The sequence below is a fragment of the Aegilops tauschii genome, chromosome 3 (genome assembly GCF_002575655.3).
Source record: "Aegilops tauschii subsp. strangulata cultivar AL8/78 chromosome 3, Aet v6.0, whole genome shotgun sequence".
NCBI classification, from domain to species: domain Eukaryota; kingdom Viridiplantae; phylum Streptophyta; class Magnoliopsida; order Poales; family Poaceae; genus Aegilops; species Aegilops tauschii.
In genome coordinates, this window is record NC_053037.3 from 6054912 (window position 1) to 6063241 (window position 8330).

Below are 8330 nucleotides of genomic sequence, written 5' to 3' on the forward strand. Positions count from 1 at the left end.
ATATCGAGATGTACACGCCAATTTTTTATTTGGAATTTTTTAACATTTCTAAATATGTTTAGAACACATTTTGAAAACCAGGAGCACGCACTCCCATGTGCCAAAACGCCACTCTCTGTTTGAATGCCTTTTTTAGCAGATTTTGTACAAATTCAGATGGGTTTCCGCAAAAATGCAAAGATCCAGCCTGCATGTCCCTGGTAGTGGGGTAGGAGTGCCTAACATTTTACATATAAATTATTCCTTTGTACTGGTCATGCACAGGTGGTACCCAACGGTTATACAGATGCATAATCATATTTCAGAGGATTTTTTATTAGATTTGGTACAAATTCAGAGTGTTTTCATAAAAAATACAATGCTCCAGCTCCTGCCCAGCCACTTACAGTGTGCTTGACGCCACACTGGCATGCCATGCAGGTGCTTCGACGGCGAGAAAGAGACGTTGAACCATAGTTGCACCACGAGACAAGTGTGAGCAACAGTTTCATGTATTTTTTTAACTTTAGACACTAAAGTGGTTGAGCAACAATTTTATGTATTTTTTAACTTAAGACACTAAAGTGGTCATCATGTGCAACTTGACGGGTGTATTTGTCTCTTATTTTCTTTTTCTTTATTTTTTCAAGTAGCTTTTTTTTAAAGGAGGATTGCCCAAGGCCTCTGCAACCGAAAGATGCATACGGCCATATTATTGAAAAAGTTGTAGCAAATAACAAGTTTTGGTATCCGAGTACAACTCGCAAAATGACCAAAGATACATAAAAGCTAACAAAGTAAATCATAGCCACAACCGGCTAGACAATAGGATATAGTGGCTAAACACGTATCATATTATGCGGCCGTCATCCAAACCGATTGAAAATAGTCGCTATTACCATCTCCCATCTAGATCGAAGAATCCAAAGCTTAGCCTGTAACCAACCATTTCATCATCAGCTTACTAAAATATTCAACAACTAGGTAGGTACAGCTTGCTTTGACTATAATTTAACATCGTACTGCTTGCAAAGGCATACTTTTTTTTTACATAATCAAAGGCCTACTTCATTCTAGTATCCATCCGTACAAACCCACATGGAAAAGTTCAACCACCACGGACCACCGCCGGCCGTCGCTTAAGGTACAACCATTTCATCATCTCTCCTGAATTTTGTGGACGCGTTTTCCTTCTTGATACCGGGCGCGCCCAGGTCATGTACAGTGATGGTATATGCAGGGGCGGAGATGGAGTAAAGCCGTTGGGTTCAGTTGAACCCAACGAATTTCCCTGCCACGTACTAGTACGTTTGTAGTTTTTGGTTTTTTTTTGAGAAACTCGCCACTTTATTACTCAAGAATGTCCATAGGTACACATGGAGGGTCATGAGGATTACCCAACCACATGTGTCTACCTATACTCAAATTACATGCAAACTTGACCAGGTTGTGAGCCTCAAAATTATGATTCCTAGCCTCATAAACAAAAGAGCAAAAAGCAAAACTATCGCTAAAACATAACTACAAAACCCAAGCGAGAAGCCTTTTGATCAATTTAAAATGCTTTAACGTAACTTGCCCGACTAAAAGCCCACACGAATAGCCCGGATTGACTCGACTGATCGCTTTCCAATCTCAGAGACGTACGCTCCCTGGCTCCTCCTAAATCGACTTAATCGCCTCCCAACTCGGCAATTCTTGGCCGTGGTCTCCACATCGCTCAGTCGCCATGGCAAGCCCGCAGCGGCACATCCCAATCCGAATTCAAGCCATATGAGATCAATCATTAAATCTTCCTCTTACGCATGTCCAATCTAGCCTAGCGTGGGAACGCCCATTGCCCTAATTTCCTAAAAAAATCATCAACCTTGATTGATCTAGGCATTGGGAGAATAGTTCTCAAAGCGAAAAAATGGTGCAAACACTTCAAGGCGATTCCTAGATGTAAGCAAGGTACATCAAATGGTTGTTGATGCAACTCGGCTTTCAAAGCATTTATGCAGATAAAAGTTAAGTTAGATGATCTATCTTATGATATGTGTATTGATCAGAAGGGAATTTCAGACCACACAAGAAATTCTAAGAAGCAAGGTGAGATAGACAAAGATATTTAACCAATGGACATTTCTGGCCACCAACTAACTTTGACAGATGAAACTTATTTTGAACTTGTCAAACTAATTTATATTTTCAATTTTTTCAGGAATGTGAGAAGTTGCACATGAAGCTGCGAAGTTATTTTGGTACTGCTCTATTTAAATTCATCCAACCGGTATGTATCGCGCTATCAGTTTTTTATGTAACAACTATATGTGTTAAGCAATAAAATTTCTATTGATTAGGCTGCCTTTTAGTGCTATACTTTTATTGTAATGCGTGTGAATTTGGACTTTACACTTAGTTAATTCATACCCAAAAAATTCATACCGAATCATGTGAATCCTGATGATCGGTGAATGAACCCATTGGCTAAATTTTCTGGCTTTGCCCCTGGGCATATGAATACAGATACCCCATGACAAAAAGTAGTTTGAGGCATCTACAATGATTTTTTTCTCCGCAATGCAACCTTCCACTTGTGGGCCTCATCAAAAAATAGAAAATAAAGACTCCCACTATACACACATCTCTACTCTCCACTTCAACCTTTTCAGCATTATGCACCGGACCGTAGTTTCTCTCCCCAAGCACCCACCTCTTGTAGAGGATCCCACTACTTCATCCAAACCTACTTTTTCCTGACATCCGATCGTACATGGCCTACGAAGCATCACCCTGGGGCTATGCATTGGCCATGCCCTTATGTCCAACATCATTCAAATCTTCACCTCGAATTCCTGGTTCCCTTCCTCACTGTTCTTTGTTCACGCCGTCGAGTTCAAGAACCTGGTGTGGGTAATGTCTCTGGCTGGCCTAGTGGTGAGAGACTACCTCTATCCCATAATATAAGAGCGTTTTTCACACTACACTTTTATGCTATGGGATTGAGGGAGTAGATCATAGTCGACCCTCAGACGCGGCTACTTTTGGTTTGTGAGGCGATGCCGTCGAGAAGGGCCAAAGAAGGCTGAGCTGTAGGGTGCGTTGATGATGTTCGAGCTCAGCTACCTCTTTGCCTTTAAATTTTTCAGTCTTTAATTTTACTTCCGCGTCAGTGCAGTGGATCTAGATGGTGCCCATTGCTGTTGCTTTGGTTTAAAAACCTTACCGCCTGCTCCTGCCTGTTGGTGCCGCCTCTCGCACGCCTCTTCTCCTCCTCTCTCAAAATTCTATCATCTCTCTTGGTTTCTCTCATGAACACACACACATGATGAGAAACTGTACACACATAAGGCACGCATGCATCAGGGAAGAGGATCACTATGGCCTTGTCAAAAGAACTTCCCTGGTGACCAACCGTGGTTACCTGGTTTCTCCAGCCCTCACGGCCTCTTTCTCATTCATTTGTTCAGTTTAAAAATAGGTACTAGTACAACAGGCTCACACACGTTCACAGTACCAACTAATCCTTAGCTCACTCTATAACTCACACGGTCGGAGGCCAACGGCCTGATCCACTTTCTAGGCACCCGTCATGTTCAACTACTCCACTAATTCTTCTACATGCAACCTCCACCAGCTAATGACGTGCATCGAGAAAGCACGTCCATGCCAACGAACTCACACATGCATAGCTGCGGCGTTAACCTATCTCAACGGCTCACCGGTTCGCCTGGCTCAACTAGACCATACAATACTGCAGTCTATCACAAAATTCGGTACACTAGACATGAAAATGGTTTTTTTACGATGAATTTTTTGTTACGTAAGATATGCAAATGAGTATGATTACGAGATAACGTTTGCATGATGAGTTTCTATTCTAGCTGATTCATGGTCTTCATGGCTCCAATAGATTGTGTGCTGATTTGTGGGTAGTTTTTTTTAAACGTTCTCAACTGATCCCATCATTACAGAGCCTCAGTTTTCCACATAGAGAGCCTATGCATAGATTGTTCAGGTACAAATTAACAATTTTGTTCAATCGCTTCATTTATTCTCCGCCGCATATTATGAGTTCTACATGGCAAATTTGACCAACAGTTAACTCACCACTCTGTGGAGATGCCCTAAAACGAACATGCATCCCACCACTGCTACACAACAGACTTTATTAAACATGGCATCTGACACTAGCCGAAAAACACGGTCACGAAAAAGGCTATACAAAGCGGGTTTTCTTGGGCTTCTCTCTCAAAACCTCAGGGGAGAAGCGCCTGCCTCGGAAAAAAATTGCTTTCTGAGGCGGTTTAGAATGAAGACCCGCCTTGAATATATACTCAGGCAGGCAGAAAGAAAGGCCAATCTGAGATGTTTAATCTGTCCAAAGTGGTCTTTCATTCGGGCTCGTGTCTTCATTATTAGTAACAACTCTTGTTGCAGCTATCTTGGTACATTACATAGTTGAGTCTTCTCACTATTTCCTCTGCATTGACGGTAAAGCCCTCCTCCACCTGAACGTGAAAGTTAGTCGATCACCACAAATTTAATGTCAAAAGTCCTTAAGGACATTGATGGTCATGTATAATAGAATTGCACACAATATCAATATTGTGCCAGTTTTCCATTGTTTCTCTAACTTAAATGAGGAGGGATCGATTCTTTTAAGTAGTGACATACTATGGCCTCCGATCTAAAGTTCAACTATTCCTACACTTTTATCATTTAAAAAATTCTAATTTTCACTATCTACAAAGAAATAGTATCTAAAGGATTAGATTGATATTATGATATTTATTATCAAATATACCTTAATATTTTTTTATCACAGAACATATTTGTGGATAAGATGGCCGTCAAATTACTATCTTGAAGAATGTGTCATGTGACTCATGTCCTACTAGAAATTTTACATTTAGTTTGAATTGCATAAAGTACTATATTGGATATCTGAAAATGGTACTAATTTTATGTTAGAAAAATCGAAAATCCACTTCCAAATGAAACAATCTAATGTCTGTAGGGTTAAGGTGATTTTGAGGTGCATACGTGACAATTTCTTTGTCTTATTGTATTATACTTTGCAAGTGTGCGTTTTATAGCATGGTATGCATATCTATCTATAGAAAAAATATGCAGTGGAGAACAAGGAAAGTGAATATTGAGAGGAATCCATCCGGGTGGAAAAAAATGCATTCATCTATTCGTCCTAGTTATGGGATTCCAAGGGGCCTCTGGGTAGTGTAGTCTCCCTAATGTTCGATGGGGTGGTGGCGTTGGGTGTGCCGATACATTAACACCCATGAGAAGCTATTTTTTCCTTGAAGGTGTTATCGAATAGCTTCTTCACCCTATCCCTAGGTCTTTTTGGCTCTCGATCGTTGGTTTGGAATCGATGGTGGAGTCTGGTTTCGGTTAATAGTTGCTTGTTCATTGTTAGAGTTTTGCATGATTGCAGCTAATTAATCATGCCATTGTGAGATTTTTGGCCTAGCATCCCTTATAAACTTGGTCGACTATATTCGCCTTGATAAAATCATACCCGGCCCTCTTTTCAAGGTACCATCATAAAAGTAGATGAAAACTTGCCTTTGCCATGGTGGTTATAATCACGGTGGATTCCGTGAATGGCATCACATTATTGTGGACGATGCAAAGGTGGAACTCCTCCAACTCCGCAAGAACCCTGACGACAATACCCTTTCCATTTATTTCACAGTGGATCCTCAACATCACCTTGTTTTCTGAAAGCTTTGCCTCTATCTCGGGCAGCCGCTGGCTCCTCGCCGGCATCCGGGCTGCTGAGGAGAACAAACTGGACCCCTCATCGCTGTTCGGCGCGGCATGGCGGCTTGGCTCCCTGACCAGCACCAAGGTCTCAACGCTCCTATGGCTGCCGCCGGCCGCCTCCAGGGACTTGACCTTCTCTTGGAGCTGTTTCACATAGCTCGTTGCGTTGCTAAGAATAGTTCCCTTGTCCATCTGATGGACCCAAATTTTAATAAACACATTAACAGATTTTTTTTGCGAGGACATTAACAGATTAACTAAGCATTTGACCCCACGAGCAAAAAGAAAGAAAAACTATGCATTTCATGGAGAAATATTCGGACACGTGGAAAAACACGGGGAAGTCAGGGACCTTCTTGAGGCCGGGGATGACGGCAGAGAGCTCGATGAAGCGCTGGTTCGTCTTCTCCCGGCGCTTCCGCTCCGCCATGATGTGGTCTTGCGCGCAAGCGCCGACTTTCCTTGCGGCGGCCCTCCTCGTCGGCTGCGACACGCCTGAACGAAGCGGCGCTCTCGCAGCCTGTGTGCCGCCGCCAACGCTGGACGGGTGTGCCGCGTTGAAGTTCCAGCTCATGGAGTGGGTGTTGGTGGCGCCGGTACTGCTCATGCTGCCCGAGGCCGGTAACGACGTGAACGTGGAATTACTGACTTGCTGCACGGCCGCATCGGGGGATGGGCTGATGATCCCACCGTCGGGGCGGGAATCGGTGCCGGAGCTCAGCCGGTTGTGTGCTTCCGCGAGCTCCGGGGAATCGCGGAGCGCCTGGAGGCATGGGAAGCCAGCCCTGTTCTCGACGGCTCCTCCTTGATCCTCCTCGTTCTGCAGCGTGCTCAGAGCCCACTGCATGAACAGGAGTGAGTCGTCCAAGTCGTCCATGAGCTTCCGTCCGTACGTAGCCACTGACCCAGAAGCTGGTTCAACATCGAGATAGACATGAGACACGGCAGAATAGAATTAATGAGAGAACGATGCGTGTAGTGGAATTGTTTACCTCGATCGGTGGGTGATCAACTCAATCTTTGTAGCAGTAGATGCTATGGAACCTGGCCTCTAGTCTCGGGTTTATAAGCAAGCGCGCGTCCACTCTGTCACTATAGTGTGTGCTCACACTAAGGCCCCTCTCAAGCCTAAGACAAATGGGCCAACCTTAAACAAATAATGAGTCGTTGGATCCTGGTTATCTGGCTTGGATCTAGTGGAAAACATATTCTAGACACCAGCAAATTAAAGGTACATGTGGTTGCGCAAACATACAAAATTACGTTATGTGTACAATGGACTCTCCTGTTGTCGAGATTAAGATCAGCGTACAGCTGGACTAGTGGATCCGGCCACGTGAATCATCCAAAATACCAATGGTTTTTGTGAAACAACTGCCTATAGGTGCGCTATACCCTTTTTGGACCCTCCACGATGGCCAAAAGACGGGCCAATGACAGTTCCACTATGCTAACGAATAGCGACTAGCAAATGTAGTTTCAAACCTTGTAGCTGGCCATCGTTCTGCTAGGAGAAAACACAGGATAGTGTGGTAACTTTGAAAGACAACTATACTTGAAGGCAAAAAAGAAAGTCATAAGATTGGTTAAACTATGAGGAAACATATGAGAACTCAAACTAAAAATACATATAGGACCCTAGTAAGTAAGAACTGCGGAATAGTCACCTGTTAGAGATAGTAAATAACACTAATGGAAAATTAGTGTTCACTGAGTGCCAAGGTCTTTGCCGAGTTCCGTTTCACAGGATCACGACACAACATCCCTTTGCCGAGAACAAGACTCGGCAGTAGTGTGTACTCGGCGAGGGCTTCCTTCCGACGAGAGCTGTCAGAATAATGCCCGGTAAACGAACTAATACTCGACTAATACTTTTTTTTGCTGAGAACTCGTGACATGGAAATCGGCATCTAGGAGTCACGTGACACGACAATTTCGGTTTGACGGGTCCGTGACGTCGGTGGCACGTTTACCGAGTGCAATTCGTCGAGGACTCCGCAACTACTTGTAAAATTAACGTCTCACGTGCAGAAACAGTTTTCCGAGTCACCTACCAAAGTAGCCGGTGTAGCTGCAAAGATATTTCTTGGTTCCGCCATGTGGCCCACCTTCCTGAGTGCGGTGACTCTTTGTCTACATCTTTATTTACATCTCTTCGCTGCGGAGAAACTTTGCCGAGTGACAACACTTGAAGCTCGGCAAAACACCTGCTGGAGTGGGTGGGAACAGTAACGCATCACAGCTATCGAGTAGGATACTCAGGCCATTTTCGGTAATCCACCGGCTCCGAGAATCTGTGGAGTGGCTGTTTGCTCGCTCCATGTTTTTGAGCTACAGCTCCGTCCGCTCCCGGAGCGGAGCCGCAGAGTGGAGTGATACCGAACGGGCCCTCAGTAACAGGGAAATTTGTGGAGGTCAATACTCAGCAAAAGCCCCCACGGGTAATTTTAATAATTTACTACCTGTTAAGACGTCAATGGAAAAAAAATTATAGCCATATAGTCAGCTAGCACCATTCATACATCACACATAATCCACACAAACCAGCAACAAGTCAATTACCATACAAAGTTCACATGCCA

At 43.8% G+C, this 8330-nt stretch overlaps 1 protein-coding gene across 1 annotated transcript; it reads right to left on the minus strand.

The window, feature by feature from the left end:
• Positions 1–5523: 5523 nt before the first annotated feature.
• Positions 5524–7847, minus strand: LOC109738718 (uncharacterized). The gene is made up of 3 exons (XM_020297804.2): positions 7799–7847; positions 6101–6660; positions 5524–5940 (listed from the first exon to the last, which is right to left on the minus strand). Exons 1-3 carry the CDS (start codon positions 7845–7847, stop codon positions 5524–5526), a joined length of 1026 nt encoding a protein of 341 aa, XP_020153393.2.
• Between the last annotated feature and the right edge of the window lie 483 nt (positions 7848–8330).

Excerpts from the sequence above, each read along its gene's own strand:
- LOC109738718 (XM_020297804.2), bottom strand. The coding sequence starts at position 7,847 with ATGGCGGAACCAAGAAATATCTTTGCAGCTACACCGGCTACTTTGGTA. Across the intron at positions 6,661-7,798 it reads TACACCGGCTACTTTGGTAG|CTTCTGGGTCAGTGGCTACG; the intron begins GTGACTCGGAAA and ends ATGTTGAACCAG. Across the intron at positions 5,941-6,100 it reads TCATCCCCGGCCTCAAGAAG|ATGGACAAGGGAACTATTCT; the intron begins GTCCCTGACTTC and ends TGGGTCCATCAG.